This window comes from Hyla sarda, chromosome 5 (genome assembly GCF_029499605.1).
Source record: "Hyla sarda isolate aHylSar1 chromosome 5, aHylSar1.hap1, whole genome shotgun sequence".
In the NCBI taxonomy this organism is placed as follows: Eukaryota; Metazoa; Chordata; class Amphibia; order Anura; family Hylidae; genus Hyla; species Hyla sarda.
This window is the reverse complement of record NC_079193.1, coordinates 176,715,692-176,732,960: the sequence shown is the minus strand read 5'-3', so window position 1 is coordinate 176,732,960 and position 17,269 is coordinate 176,715,692. Positions and strand designations below refer to the sequence as shown.

General features: G+C 40.8%; 1 protein-coding gene across 2 annotated transcripts in view; it reads right to left on the bottom strand.

Annotated features, from left to right (window-relative positions):
- The window catches only part of GALNT1 (polypeptide N-acetylgalactosaminyltransferase 1), a 727,984-nt gene that overhangs the window by 19,895 nt on the left and 690,820 nt on the right, over positions 1–17,269 (bottom strand). For both annotated transcript variants that reach the window (XM_056520809.1, XM_056520808.1), the window contains 2 exons: positions 13,951–14,117; positions 6,414–6,621 (listed from right to left, as the gene is read on the bottom strand). In XM_056520809.1, coding sequence (XP_056376784.1) covers positions 6,414–6,621; positions 13,951–14,117 — 375 coding nt within the window. The remainder of the gene's footprint in view (positions 1–6,413; positions 6,622–13,950; positions 14,118–17,269) is intronic.

The following is a 17,269-nucleotide window of genomic DNA, read 5'->3' as shown; positions in this document are numbered from 1 at the left end:
GATTAAAAAAAAAAAAAAAAAAAGTCTTTCATCATGCAACAATCTTCACTGAACAGTTGAGTTAGCGGACCTGTCACTATAGTTTTCATGAATAAACTCTATAGTGCTGATAATAATATAATATTCTAAACAAGCCCGTTTAAATAACCAGTTTTACTATGATCGAAACATAGAAGAAAGACCACATTGTCCTTCTAGACCGCCATTACAAGAAAGAAAGAAAGTTTATGAATGACCAATAGTCATGTGTTTGGTGCTGTTGTGGCGTCTAGTCTCAGTATTTAGCCTGCAACTAATCCCATTCTGCCCTGTTGTCCCCCAGCAGACCTAGCACAGACTTTACACGGTCAACATCAATTAATCAGGTCAGACAAGATGTCTTCATAGCAAGGACACTGTTGGCTAGTCACCACACCAGCACGACCCAGATGACCGATCCCTAGTGATCATAGTAAAATTGACAAGGGTAATATTTAAAGGAAATATGTCACCAGTGTCATCTGCACTAACCTGTCCATACGGACATGTAGTGCAGGTGACACTGATGACAACGGTACTTACCTTGTCCTGTTCTGTGCAGGGGATCTAGAGATAGAGAACAGCAGCAGTGATATCACAGAGCTAACAGAGGAGATTACCGGAGATCCCCTGCACAGAACGGGACAAGGCGAGTACTGTTGTCATCAGTGTCACCTGCACTACCTTTCGGTACCGGCAGGTTAGTGCAGGTGACACTGGTGACAGATATCCTTTAAAGTTCTCACAGCATCCACTATAACATACTGCTGGTGGTTTAATCACTCAAATTCTAGGGATTGGTTTTCTTTAAACAGGTGTTTAATGATTTGTAGAGAGTTTAAGAGAAGAACAAGCCCAAATGTTTATCTGAATTGCACTATGGGACCTAGATACCACTGGTTGAGCACCTAGGAACTCCTGTGACACTCTAAAATGAAGTGTGCGATTCCCAAGAAGAGGTACTGCCACTTGTCCTCAGCAATGTACCAGGTGGCATGTGGAGTTACCTGGCCAGCTAAAATTAATAGCAGTTGTGATCTTTGTTCAAGCCCAGCTTAAAGAAAAAGAAAATTAAAAATTAAAAGTACAACTAAGTTTCAGAAGTACACTGCTCAAAAAAAAATAAAGGGAACACTTCAACAGCACAATGTAACTCCAAGTCAATGACACTTCTGTGGAATCACACTGTCCACTCAGGAAGCAACAGTGATTGACAATCAATTTAACATGTGCGAATGGAACAGACAACAGGTGGAAAGTATAGACCATTAGCAAGACACACCCAATAAAGGAGTGGTTCTGCAGGTGGTGACCACAGACCACTTCTCAGTTCCTATGCTTCCTGACTGATATTTTGCTCACTTTTGAATGCTGGAGGTCCTTTCACTCTAGTGGTAGCATGAGACTGTGTCTACAACCCACACAAATAGTGCAGCTCATCCAGGATGGCACATCAATGCAAGCTGTGGCAAGAATGTTTGCTGTGTCTGTCAGCATAGTGTCCAGAGCATAGGGGCGCTACCAGGAGACAGGCCAGGAGATCAGATCACGAGACATGGAGGAGGCCGTAGGAGGGCAACAACCCAGCAGCAGGACCGCTACCTCCGCCTTTGTGCAAGGAGCAGCAGGAGGAGCACTGCCAAAGCCCTGCAAAATGACCTCCAGCAGGCCAAAAATGTGCATGTGTCCACTCAAACGGTCAGAAACAGACTCCATGAGGGTGGTATTAGGGCCCGACGTCCACAGGTGGGGGTTGTGCTTACAGCCCAATACCGTGCAGGACGTATGGCATTTGCCAGAGAACACCAAGATTGGCAAATTTGCCACTGGTGCCCTGTGCTCTTCGCAGATGAAAGCAGGTTCACACTGAGCACATGTGACAGACATGACAGAGTCTGGAGATGCTGTGGAGAATGTTCTGCTGCCTGACCATCCTCCAGCATGACCGGTTTGGCTGTGTGTCAGTAATGGTGTGGGGTGGCATTTCTTTGGGGGGCCGCACAGCCCTCCATGTGCTTGCCAGAGGTAGCCTGACTGCCATTAGGTAAAGAGATGAGATCCTCAGACCCCTTGTGAGACCATATGCTGGTGTGGTTGGCCTTGGGTTACTCCTAATGCAAGACAATGCTAGACCTCATGTGGATGGAGTGTCAGCAGTTCCTACAAGAGGAAAGCATTGATGCTATGGACTGGCCCGCCCATTCCCCAGACCTGAATGCGATTGAGCACACCTGGGACATCATGTCTCGCTCCATCCACCATTGCACCACAGACTGTCCAGGAGTTGGCGGATGCTTTAGATCAGGTCTTGGAGGAAATCACTCAGGAGACCATCCGCCACCTCATCAGGAGCATGCCCAGGTGTTGTAGGGAGGTCATACGGGCACGTGGAGGCCACACACACTACTGAGCCTCGTATTTTAATTGTTTTAAGGACATTACATCAAAGTTGTGATTTTTCCCTTTGATTTTGAGTGTGATTCAATATTCAGACCTCCATGGGTTGATAAATTTGATTTCCCTTGATCATTTTTGTGTGATTTTGTTGTCCGCACATTCAACTATGTAAAGACGAATGTATTTCATATGATTAGTTCATTCATTCAGATCTAGGATGTGTTATCTTAGTGTTCCCTTTAATTTTTTGAGCAGTGTAGTTTGCTCAGGTTAAGCTCTTATTGTCAAATAAGAATAAATCCATGATATCACGGACAAGGAGACATGTAATTTTAACCTTGTCTTATTGATTCCAGCTTCAGGGAGGCAACATGCCAAGAACAAGTAATGCTTCAGAGAGACAAAATGCAAACATACTTTCAGTATAGTAGTTTAATATTAGGACTATAGGAAGAGGCGCTCTGTGTTGTCTGGTTCAGCTAAAAATCAATATCTGGTATTCCTCTACACAACAAGCTTTCAGCACAGGTAGAATTTCACCAATTAAAATCTGCCCTGACCGTCCGCAGAATACAGATCTATATGGAAATCTATAGCCTCACTTCAGCACTAAAAAGACTAAAAGTAAAGCTGACAAACTTTGAGTATTAACTTCACTAGAACTAGGAAATTACTTATTTTATGTCTGTATTCCCCAGGAAGTAGCTCTAGGGAACCCCGCATGAAGTTCTATAGGATTCTGCTGTCCACCATCATCAGCAGGGGTGTTTTTGTTTTGTTACATGATCCAGACATCACACCAGATATGTTCAGTTGAATTAGTTGCTTTGTTTTAGGGTACTTTTACAAGCAGCACTACCATCCGCAGTTAGTTTTAGTGGTCCTGGATATGGGGCCTTAAAGTGTCAAAATCAAGTGCAGCCTGTAAATATCTGTAAATTGCAACAGCTAGTGGCGGTCACTAATGCTGGTAATTGTGGACTGCACCTGGAGATGCCACTGTTAAACTTCCACCGGCAATTCAGTTGCAAGCACTAGCCGTACGCAATAGAACTGTGGTAAGAGCACTCGTAGTAAATTGGTAATAGCTTCAGAAAATACACAGAAGTATACAAATAAAGGTTTCAGTATTGCATGCCTGTTTATTTCTAAGGCAACTAAAAAAAGGCAATTTAAGTCCAAAGTGTGAACGAAGCCTAACATTTCAACTCCTATATGACTGAAGTTGCTTGATGGAAATGTGCAACATTCCACCAAAAAGGAGGCAACAAGAACTGCGCAAGCAGTGCTATATCACTGACAACAATTATGAAAAATACAAGGTTTCCTTTTTTTAAAATAATTTATGATGCTTAAAAGTAAAAATTTGTTACAGTGAAAGCCTTAGTTATAGTCATCAGTGAGGAGTTCTGGGCTCATGGACCTTGAATGGAAGTATTTCACATAAATAACATGACGGTTGGTCAAAGTTACGTCCACTGTTTATTGATGAAATAAGGGAAAGAGGGGGGGGGGGGGGGGGGTGTCAGAAAATGGTGAAACTGAAAATCCACCATAATTTTATAACGTGCTAAAATTAGATGGTGAATTTCAAGAGGCACCTATTTTATCTACTATGGTTGCCTAAAACATGAATGAGAACATTACAATCAAAAGGATATACGAAACATTAAGGAATCATACAATAAAACTATAGTCTACAAATATTGTAAAACTACAGCTCCCACCATGGCAGTCAGTGAATGCTTTCAAGGTATGCTGAGAGTTACAGTTTCATTACAGCTGAAGAGTCCCGAAGTTAGGAGATCACTGATCACAAAGATTTCTTTAGAAAGGAATAGAGCGGCAGCGGCCACCTTAAAGTATGTGTCACTGTCAGACGTCCACTATAAAGCATGGCTCCTTAATTACACATGGTGAAGTGCTCTGAGGAGCTCAAACCATTGATCGCTCACTTCTTTTTGACTACGCAGACATTTCTCTGCACAGTATCTAGTCTATGCTGTAGTAGAACTGCATTAAAAAGCACTTATTCACTCTTCATTATTTAACTGCTTATATATGGCATCCAGCTAAGTGAATTTTCACATTACCAGCCATTAACATAAAGGTAACATTGTATTTAAAGAGGTTATTTGACTTCTGGAAAAAAATACAATAATATTGGTATGGAGATTAGGATTATTAACATATGAAGGGATTTAACCATGTAGTCTATCTGCAACAAACAATGATTCTTAACTATGAATGACCACTAAAATTGTTTGTACAGTTCCCAGGACTGTGCTGCCCTTCACTGGGTAACCTCAACCCCTTCTCGATACTTGACGTACAATGACATCATGAGGTCAGAAAGGTTGAGGTCAGAAGCTGAGCCCGCTTAATAAGTGGCAGGGGCTGGCTGTGTAATACAGCTGACACTTGCTGGCAGCAGCTTAGATCAAAGAGAACTACGATCCTGGACCTATATTTAACCAGCTAGATGCTGCAGCCAACAGTGGCTATGATGGCAGCTGAGAACTTAGCAAATGGCTCTAGGGTTTCCATTTGAATACTAACAGTATACCGTGCCAATGAAGAGTCAGATCACAATACTATGCAATACAATAGTATTATACTATATTGTACAAGCAATCATTTGTAGAAGTCCCGATAAGGAGACAAAAAATGTAAAAAAATAATACAATAAAAATAAATAAAAAATTATAAAGGAAAATAAAAAAGGGATTAAAAAGTGAACTTCCCTCTTCAATTTGTCATCATACTCAACAAAGAACCCACCCGACTAAAAAACATATTTGATATCAATGCAGGCAGAGATGTCTCTACTTTTAAAATATGATGTATTAAACATATATAAATATGTTGCAGGTAGTGATCGTGTAATTTAAATAAACTCTTGACATGTACAGACATGTTAAAACTTTAGATTGCTTCGAGTCTCAGCACTGAGACCTGCTGCGATTATGAGAAATCGCTGGTAATACTTCCCAGCCAGCTGCAAGATTTGACTCATTGACTCTTATAATCTATGGAGTGAATGCGTAGGATCATGCAGCCACTCAGGGAGTAAAGCAGTATCAGTGAGATGATAATCCATCTTTATTTCTGCTTTACTGCAGAAGGCTCTTACAAGTGAACGGAGAATGAGTGATCAGTACTGGAGGCAGGAGGAATCGGATATGTGGAGAAAATGAGTTTCTTTTTGTAATTAGACAGATTACTAAATTTCTAATCAGTTTGTACAGGAGGAAAATATAACAAATAGGCTTTGTTTACTCACGATTTGTGTCACCGAGGCACAGTTACATCAGGCAACTTTCCTTTCACTGGTTCGAGTGTAGTCAACTAGTGCCTACATTCCAGACATTTTGTGAGTGTATTAGGGCTCGTTAACACGAGCAGATTTTTTTTCAAACCCGCAGCGGATCTCCCGCTGAGAGTTTGAAAAGGGGCGAGGCCTCCATGCACCACCCACAGCAGATTTTCGCCAGCGAAATCTCTGCTGTTGAAAATTTGCTGCAGGCCCAATTAACTTTAATGGGGTCTGCGGCGGATTTTCAACAGCGTAGACTCCGCTGGCGAAAATTTGCTGTGGGTGGTGCATTTTGACAGACTGCTAGGTAGTGAACCTTCACACTATCTGATGTAGGGAGTATAGTAACACACTGGTCACTTGAATAAGACAAAGCTGCAGGTGTCTTAATTCTGCAGAGGGGACAGACCTTCACTAATCAAATCTATGGCTGGAAAAGCTCTTTAACATGTCACATACCTGTGTCAATTGAGCATAATCAGATAAGACTTGCAGCCTCTGAATATGAACAGGAATGTTTCCTCTCACTGACAGTAAAATAGGCATTCATAAAATGTAAACCATAAATAATGCTAAAATACAACAATGTGAAATTTTAAAAAATCCTGCCATATTTCTGATCAATGACAGCAGCTCACATACAATATCCTACCCAGAGTACCATGAATAGGGAAACATTTACCTGTCATGTTTTATCCGTGCCAGGAGAGGTTCCAGCCATCCTAACGTACATTCACAATGAGCATCTAGAAAAGTGATGACCTGTCCTTTGGAAGCAGCTGCACCTCGCAGTCTGGCTCTGATCAGCCCTGAACGCTGTTCCATGCGAAGCACATGTACTGGTACTTTCAATTTTCTAATATAGATTTCTAGTGGTCTTTTCAAAAAATCTGAAAAATAAAGTGAATAGTTCCTTAGTGAGGCATTACACAACTGGATACAACATGATATAATGAAATTTGGCATTGAAGACAAAAAACTGCACTGAGGACGTAACGTGTAAGCCTCAAGGTTACATAATTAAATATTTAAAGTGTACCTCCAATGTTGTGGGCAGAAAAATGACTATAGTGCAGCACTGTGCATAATAATCATTTTTATTAATTACTTTTATTTAGAATTTGGTGGTGGAAAAACCTTCGCCAAGCTCCTGCTCTCCCTGCTGCCTACAACTGTGCATTAGGAGACAGAGCTTCCTGCTTCATCTTCATAACCAGCAGGAGATCCAACAATGTAAAATCACATTACACTTTGTCTCGCACTGGCTACCGGTGCTATGTGCAGCGATACCAAATATGCTCATGTTATTTTTGTTTACATTATTCTATTTTTTATTTTCAAATTTTAAAAGGGATTTTATTGAGAACAAAATGCAAATGTGCCTGGGGGGGGGGGGGGGCAAATAATGCGAATTATACAAATATAGGAAAGTCAAAACATTCGGGTCAACATAAGAGAATATAATGGGTCATGACAAAAGAGCAAATAACAGCCAGTAATGGTGCAAGAGGTAGTAACCACTATAGGGGGTCAGGAGGCTGAGGGAATAAGCCTTTCTGGCTGTGCAGGTAGTAAACACACTAAAGGCAGATTAGGACACAGACAAAACAAAACGCAATGTACACACCTAGGACTAGAGACACTCAAGAAAAAAGGCTAAAGGGGGTAGGGGTGGGTGGGTGTTCAAGAAGAGGGAGGAGCAGCAACCATGGGAACTCAAGCTGCAGTTTACATTATTTTATGTGAAAAATGTGAAAAGGGGGGTGATTTAAATTTTCATTAGAGAAGGGGCTTATTCACATCTGTTAATACCCCCCACACTCATTTTTAGTCCCAATAGAAGACTTTTACATGCAATAGGCATAGCATTGATCAGTGTTAACCACACTCTGCTGATACACACTGCTGTGGCTGCCTATATATCCAGAGTGCCATCCAATGGTACCAGTCTTCTGAACTGATCGAGACCCAACAATTTCAACAAGGAGGTCCCAATTAGCGTGGCAAACAATTGGCAAAGTTTTTTTTTTTAGCCATTTCAGATCCCGCAGTTGACTCTGATCTAAAGGGTTAATGCTGGACATTGGCCTTTCTCACCAGCTTTGAAGCAAGCTCAGTTCCAGAGCTTACTTCAATGCCTAGCGTAGTCATGATGTACATTTACGTACATTTAACTAATATCACATATGCATAGATATGCATTAGATAAAAGTAGGATGATGGGTGAATAATCTTATGGTGAACAATGGCTGTCACACTTGTTCCAACTGGCTATGAATGATCAGTGAGACTAGCCAATGGATGAACACATTTTCTGGAAATATTCTATTTTGTCTAGGACAACTTTGTTTGGCTTCATGTTACTTATTTTATCGCACTACAAATGTCATTTTTGTGCAATGATGGAAGAAGGCAGCTGGTGGCATAAAATGAGTTAGTAACTCAAGAAATAAACATTTTACATATTTGATTTCTTTAAATAAAAGTCTGTTTATTAATAAAACTACTGCTAGTGTAATCTTATTCTACTTAAAATTCTCTAAGGGTCTATTCACATCATATTCACATATGTTTACAGATTCATAGGTTTTCAATGGGGAGTCATGATTAAAGTGTGCATTTCATGAGTTTTCTTCCGATTTGTTTATTTTTTAGGAAATGTAACCCACAGTTTTTTTTGTTTTTTTTTATAGATTAGAGCCAGTTAATATATTTTCTGGTCATAATTGTTTTTATTATTGTACATTATTATGCATAAGCTGTTTTTCTAAACATTTTGAGATATGCTTTACAGCAGGACCCATGGCTATAGGCAACAAAAGACAAGTGCTGTCACATTTAGTTGGATTAGAAACCTTATTGTACATGCTCAGTGACTTTTGCAAAGGTAGTTTCACAGTTAGAGTGCTGTGAGCTTAAAGGGGTACTCCGGTGGAAAACTATTTTTATTAAAATCAACTGGTGCCACAAAGTTAAACAGATTTGTAAATGACTTCTATTTAAAAATCTTTCCAGTGCTCATCAGCTGCTGTATGCTACAGAGGAGGTTCTTTTCAGTCTGACCACAGTGCTCTCTGCTAACACCTCTGTTCGTATACAGCACTGTCCAGAGCAGGAAAGGTTTGCTATGGGGATTTGCTTGTACTCTGGACAATTGTCAGCAGATAGCACTGTGGTCAGACAAAATAATTCCAGAAAGAAATACAACTTCCTGTGAAGCATACAGCAGCTGATAAGTACTGGAAGGATTAAGATTTTTAAATCTTTTTTTCCCCACCGAAGTACCCCTTTAATCTATTGTCTTACCCATCTACTGGAATAACCTTTTAGGGTAGGGTCACACTGGGTGGATATGCAGCAAGAAATCTGCTGAGCAGTGGGAAATACGCTGTGTATGCGCTAGAAGCAGACACAGGGCTTTCCCCGTTACAGCCCTGTGTCTGCAATAAGGTTCGTAGGCCGGCCGCACGCACCGGCATAACCTTGATGTGCAGCCAGCTCCCAAACCTTATTGCAGACACAGGGCTGCAGAAAAAAAAACCCTGTGTCTGCTTCTAGCGCATACGTAGTGTATTTCTCACTGCATTGAATACGATGTGTATAAGCCCAGTGTGACCCTACCCTTACTGTAATGCTATACTGAAGACTTTCCGGCAGCTTCCTCCTTATGACAGACAACATAGAAAGTCTTAGCTTAGTTTTGGGCAAAGTGAGCAGCCTAAAAACTGTAAGATTTAGGGATTATTACATAATCTAGTAAATGGAAAATAAAAAACAAAAGCAGACTCATTTGTCTGTTCTGTCAAAAAACACTGCATGTATGGTGCAAGTCTAAGGCAACATGATGCTGTAGCATAGGCAATGGACTCTATCATCAAAAAAAAAAAAAACGTTTTTAAAGAGATACAAACTGGCACGCTTCCGGTAAAGATGAAGGTGAACAAATGATGTGAACCTAACCCATTACATTTTGCACAGTACAACACAGTAGAGACAATAGTTAAATTATACAATAGACGTCCAGTTACAGAACCACAACCTTAGCGTCTCTACGTGGTGTGGAGTCTTTGTGCATGCTCTCTTACAAATCTCATCCAATTAGGCAGAGCTGCCCTATGATACTGCCCGAAGTGCATGAATCCGGGAAACAGGAGGCATGATATATCCTTTCTGACAGATCCTCTTATAATTATGAAGGGAAAAGGAGCCACTGAGAGAAATGAAATGCCTCCTATTTTAAGTATTCTAATGGCCAAATGTGAAGCTTGGTTCATTTTAGTATGTCAAGAGATGCAACCAGATATAAAACAAGGAAAGCCCAAAGTGACAGAGGCCATACACAAGTTTATTTTGGAAACAGTTTCTACTTTGCTTGAATGGAATCCTAATCTGACAGGCTTTATCTAGGGAAAGGAGCTGCCACATTAATTATTCTTACACTTGGAATAGATGCATATCTCCACCGTATTAACTCTGAGGATCCTCGGCATATTTCACCACTTAATATCATGTTTTCAGGAAAACATCAGCAAAGACTGAGAATAAAAGGATTTCTGCTAACAGGTGTTTTGTGCTCTTGACCGCTTGTGTGGCTTCTAAAATAACTAAATTGATGGTTATATCTGCTAAACCGTAAACACAAACTCCTATTCATGCAAAGCCACATGGTTCAAGAGCAAAAGAATGCTAAATGTTACATTTTTTGTTTCAGATTAATGATATTAAACTATGGGAAGAAAGTACTCTACCTAGTGTGGATTGATGCACTGTCATTATACTAACAATAATACAAGGCATTTTCTACTTCCAGGAAGGACATATATTCAATCGTTGGAAACCGCTCGAACTTAGGACAATATAAAGGTCAAAACTTTGGATATGTTTACATTCTACTTTGGTAATAAAGTAACTATTAAGATTCAGAACCGCTGCATTAACAATCATCTTATTTTAACAGAAGAAGCTTTATTCACATTGCTCCGACATGTCAAAAGGACATTGCCCTCCACTCCCTAGCCAGCCGATCCGACCTTTTCTCTGGATAGACTTATGCAGGAAAAAGGGCAGATTTGGCAGCTGGCCAGGAGTGGAGGGTAATGCCGCCTGCTTCCCCGGCTAATAACTTACAATCTCATCAGGTCTCAGGTCTCGATGCGATCAACAATGAGCAAACTGACAAAAGTTATGTTTAATAAAAGTAACACTTTAAGAAACACAACGTTTTTCTTTGATAGCATTTACATATTTAAAAGAGGTTGTCCATTCCCAGAAAAAAAAAAAAAAAAAATTGGTGCAGGGTGACAAAAAAAAAAAAAAAAAAAAAAAAAAAGAAGCCATGCCGTGGACACCTGCAGGTGCCACATTATGATGCTCCCATCCCTGCTGCTTCCTGGTTCTTGTGAAGCATCCACCTCACTGTGGGGTAGATCACTGGCATAGCAGTGGCCTAATTCATTAAGTGTTTAACAACCCATAGGCTGACTTCACACCTAGTTTTCAGCCTACAGTTGGGGAGGGGAAAACCGGGCGCTCCCGTACCCCAGCAGGACCAGAGCTGAAATCCATTTACTTTAATGAGCCGACCGGAGTCAAACGGTGACTCTGGTCGGCTCATTTTTTAACCGTATCCGGTTTCCTGACCGGACCTAAAACTGTAGTATAAAGGTAAAAAATGAGCCAACCAGAATCACCGTTTCAATCTAGTTGGCTCATTAAAGAAAATGGATTTCAGCGCCACTACAGCTGGGGTACGGGAGTGCCTGGGTATTCCCCTCCCCCCAGCTGGATCCGTCAACTTTAGGCTGAAAACGAGGTGTGAATGCAGCCTTAAAGGGGTTCTCTGACTTATGAGGGATTCAAATAGAACATAATCATATACAAAGATTGCATTTCATAAACATATTCACAAGTAGTCAATTGCTAAAACTGCCAATGGTGCTCTGACATATACTTGTAGTGGACAGTTGGAATGTGATGGGACTTGGACTTAAGATGGTTTCTTGTGTATTAAAGTATGATGGGTGGCATCTAAAAGCAGAAGCAACAGAGACACCATGTTTCAGCTTTCTCCTTAGTGTGGTGTGGCTTCTGCTGGCTCTGTGCCTATGGAGCTAGACCAAGAATTTACAAGCAGTTGTGTATTCCTCCTCCTCTAGCAGACTAACCCTGTATAAGCAACTAGGTCCTTCTTTAGCAGATTAACCTTTTTTAATGTAGCGCTATCCTCTTCATTTAGCTGTGGTGCATATTAAACAAAAAATCTCATTAGATCACTAATCAATAGCAAAATTCAGCATGAAATAAATCTTAGGTTTTTGAAGGGAGGTGTTGAAAATTGCTGATCCACTGCCCCCCACCCCCCCACCCCCCCTGGAATTCATATTGGTAAATTCGTTCACCGGGCTTGCAATTTGCCTTATGGCAAAGATATGAGATTCTGCCTTTTTAATTTATTGACCAGCAAGTCAACAAAACTGTGGAAATGATTTGCAGGTTTAAAATAAAGGCCTTTTGTTTTGAAATAAGACATTCAGCCAGCACACATGGAGGTGATCTCTTGTTGTCCACATTGTTTTGGCAACATCAATTTTGCAGCTCCATTAAATTATTCAGAAATACACAAGTACCCTCAAGTAATTATTCCTGTTATCAAAGCCTGATGCTGAATATACAAATGGCTAAGTCATTTTCATTATAAAAGAATTAAGACAATAAAAGTGTTCAAACTGTAAAAAAAAAAAAAAAAAAAAAAAAAATCAATTTTACATTAGCTCCTTGTTCTTTCTGCATTCATTTACTCTACTCTTATTTAAGCTCAAACTATGGTATAAATTCATTGCTAAAGTGACCTAAAAACCTGCTTAATAATATTCCTTTATAATGAGCCTGCAAAACTAAACCACCCAAAATAATCAGCAAGCCAAAGCTTCTGTTGCCAGCTCTGTGTTTGTGTGCATAAACAAATGATCCGGCAGCATCACTTTGTTGTCTGATACCTTCCTACACAGCTAAAACAAGAAAGCATTTGGAAGCGTTCAAGTATTGTTGTATAGATTTCATGCACTCAGAGGCATAGAACTGCACAGAAAATGAGGAGTAATCATTAAAAAATATTCATTATTTGATCTCCCCTGGGACTCGCCATTCATATCACATAAAAGATCAAATAGAAAGGGGTGTCTAAAGTAGGTAACCTATTTAACAGCTACCTTCACCACTTGATGCAATTGAAGGCTTTGGGGCTACCTGTACTAGACAATTGCGATACGACTGCAGTAAGCCTATAGGTTGCAATGGCAGCCTGGGGCCTAATAATGACTTCCAGGTCTGACATGTATGTATGTAAGCATAGTAAGTCTTGCCAGAAGCATGATCTAATGGGCCCTTACAAAACAAAAATGTTATGAAAGGATTAAATGGGAACTCTGGTACATAACATCTTAAAGAGTACCTGCCATTAAGTGGTCTCCCCATCCACCTTCATTTCCCCCATCCCGCTAACCACACCCCCCCCCCTTATTTATTTTGTGTGTTTTTAAACCTTTATTTTCTCTCTGGTCTTCAGCTCAGAATGAACCAGTTCCGGCGGACGGTGGGCATCCACCCTCACTCTTCTGCGCTCGCACTAGGAGCGCAGCATAGAAGAGACAGCCAATCGCTGCAGGCTGTTCTCGCTCCCCTCCTCTCTGTACTTGTATCGCAGAGAGAAGGAAGGGTGAGAGCAGACCAGCAGCAATTGGCTGCACAAAGCGATCGCTCTGTCCTGCATGATTGACAGGGCAGAGAGCTAATGCAGTGTACAGCTGAGGTCCCGCCCACACTTCCTGACTTTGGTCTCATGCACGGCCGACACGAGACCAAACTCAGGTCTGCTGAAGACACAGAATGCGGCCGGCACTAGGAGGGAGACCCCTAGTGGCCAGGTTTTCAAAGTTATAAAAAAATAATAATAATTAAAAAATTTAAAAACAACAAGTATATTAGAAACATTAATATTTTTAATAAAGGAATGAAATATGAAAAAAAAACAAAAAGTTATTTTAATGACAGAATCCTCCCCTCACTGGTTTCCCAAACCGGCTGGGGGAGGCAGGAGGCTGTGGTTGTCAGTACGGACAATTGTTGGCCACAACCTGGCAGTGTGAAAATGGGCATGAGTGTGTGAGACAAAAATTAACACATGCATATGCAGATTGATAAATCATTTTCCAGACACAAACCTCTTTCACTGGCATCATCCACGAGAATGATCTCTTCGAGAAGATGTCGTGGGGACCTATTTATAACACTGTGCACAGTCCTTAATAAGGTTGTCCAGGCTTCATTGTGAAACACTATCACAACACTTGTGGTTGGTAAATTATCCGGATACACTTTAGTTTTACACCTGAAGCGAGAAACAAAATCAATATATTAAATTATTATACTTTAAGATAAATATAACACTCCATGCATAAACAGCTTAGCTATGCTACTACCACTCTTTATAAACAAGGAAAATGAAAAGGAGAATCGAATCTACAACTAAACAGGTGTTTTGTGGGCTGGTACCAACTCCAGTGGGCTATTTTGGATGGAAATACACATTGCATTGACTGCTATGGGATTCTGCTGCTGAATTCCGCCCAAGGAATAAACATGTTGTTTCTTTTGGCGGATGTCTGTTCTGCCAGGGAAATTTCTTCTGCTAAAATATATCAGTGTGCACAGAGCAGCAGAATCCCATTGAAAACAAGCAGAATTCTGGAGCCCAATTCTGCCGGCTGAATGTTTGTAGTGTGGACGGGCCCTTACAGAAACTCACATTATATTAAAAGGGTTTAAGTAAATAACAAGATGCGGCTATAGATTCAATATGCACCAAGCATAACTTATCATACAGAAGAAAATAAGTATTTACAGTACATTGTGAGTGCTTGGACTATGGCAACTAATGGTGGGGGCTCCAGATGCTTATATGCTTAATAGAAAAAAAAAATCTACTTTTATATTTGGAAAAAGCTAGTATGTATAATTCTTGTTTTTGTCACCATCCATTTTCTGGACATGTATAAGTGACCATGAATATTAATGACTTTAAAAAGGCCATGTACTGTCAGGTGAATGCTCACACTGGTACTGACAAACATCAAATTACATAAGAAACAGCTTTACACATACAGTATTTCACATAAGTGAGCTCACCCCTCACATTTACGTAAATATTTTATTATATCTTTTCATGTGACAACACTGAAGAAATGACACTCTGCTACAATGTACAAGTAGTGAGTGTACAGCCTGTATAAAGGTGCATTCACACCATGTTTAGCTAATACGGTCACCGGATCGGGAAATGTCAAAACCAGCCACTATTGGTATCCCCGCCGTACCCGGCCCGCATCTCAATTATTTGAATGAGCCGACAGGAGTCAGATTTTTGCACAGGATCCGGGTTTGTTGCCAGACTGAAAACTGTTGTATGCCACAGTTTTCAGCCCGGCAACAAACCCGGATACAGTGAAAAAATGAGCCAACCGGAATCAGATGAAATGAATGAGATGTGGGCCAGGTCCGGCGGGGATACGTGAGCGGTCGGTTTTGATATTTACCCACTAGATCCAGTGACCGTATTAAGCTAAACGTGGTGTGAATGCACCCTAACCGTGTTTAATGTTATTCTTCCCTCATAATATGTCAACACACAGCGATTAATATTTAAACGTTGGCAATCAAATTAGGCCCAAAGTGTCAAAATTTTGTGTGACCGCCATTATTTTCCAGCACTGCTTTAAGCCTTTTTGGCATGGAGTTTACCAGAGCTTCACAGGTGTCCACTGGAGTCCTCTTCCACTCCCCCATAACGATATCACAGAGCTGGTAGATGTTACAGACATTGCGCTCAGCCATCTTTCATTTGAGGTTACCCCACAGTGGTCAAGAAGGTTTAGGTCTGGAGACCTACTTGGCCAGTCAATCACCTTTACCCTCAGCCTCTGTAGCTGGGGGTGTGTTTGGGGTCATTATATTGGAATACTGCCCTGCTGCCCAGTTTCTGAAGGAAGGGGATCATACGCTGCTTCAATATGTCACAATACATGTTGGCATTCATGGTTCCCGCAATGAACTGTAGCTCCGAAGTGTCAGCAGCACTCATGCGGCCTCAGACTATGACACCTCCACCTCTATGCTTGACTGTAGGCAAGACACACTTGTCTTTGTACTCCTCGCCTGGTTGCAACACACTCTTGACACCATCTGAATCAAATAAATTTATGTTGGTCTGATAGGACCACACAGCAGGAGGACAGTAATCCATGTCCTTAGTCTGCTTGGCTTTGGCCAACTGATTGCAGATTTCTTGTGCTTCATCTTTAGAAGAGGCTTCCTTCTGGGATGACAGCCATGCAAACCATTGGATGCAGAGTGCGGTGTATGGTCTATGCACTGACAGGCAGACCCCCTACCGCTTCAACCTCTGCAGCAATGCTGGCAGCACTCATACATCTATTTCCCCAAAGAAAACCTTTGAATATGATGCTGAGCATATGCACTCAACTTCTTTGGTTGACCACGTTGATGCCTGTTCTGAGTGGATACTGTCATGTGAAACCACTGTATGGTTTTGCACACTGTGCCAAAGCTCAGTTTCAGGGTCTTTGCAATATTCTTATAGCCTAGGCCACCTTTATTTAGAGCAACAATTCTTTTTTTCAGATCTTAGAGTTCTTTCATGAGGTGCCATGCTGAACTTCCAGTGACCAGTATTAGAGAGTATGAGATAAATAACATCTAATTTAAGACACCTTTGCCCTATTAACACAAGTCACATGACAAAGGGGAAGTGCCCAATTGGGACAATTTCACTTAGGGGTGAACTCATTTTTCTTGCCAAGGTTTGGACATTAATGGGAAAGATTACCTGGGACTTTTAAACATCCTGCCAACTGTCCAGGAGGCAGGTGAAGAGAATAGTTAGTGCAGATGATGGAACATGAAAACAAAAGCGTAATTGCTGCTTTCCCTCTCCCAAAAGCGTAGGAAGACCAGGCACCACCATATACTCGGCTAGTAAATAAATAAAAATACTGCATCATTCACAAAGGGGCACTTAGAGCCCTCCTCTCCCATTCATGTTAATTGTCAGGGTCACAGTGGTTGGAACAAATGATCTATAGTGTATGGTGTGGATATGTCATAAATTTTAATCACGGGACAACCATGTGTAAAGAAAAAAAAAATCCTCCTCCCCCTTTTTAACCTTCTGATCATTTTTATTCCAATCTTTTGGAGGCAAGGTGACCAGCATTATCGATTACTACATTTTTTCCCTCCTACTTGAGTTTACAGTGTTTTTCTATTTATTTATATTTTAAAGGGTTTATAAGAAAATCAGAACCGTTACAGCGGTTCTGACATGAACGCAAAAAAAAAAAAACACCCACATGTGACCCCATTTTGGAAACTACACCCCTCACGGAACGTAACAAAGGGTATAGTGAGCCTTAACACCCTTCAGGTCTTTGACAATTTTTTGTTAAAGTTGGACAGGAAAATCAA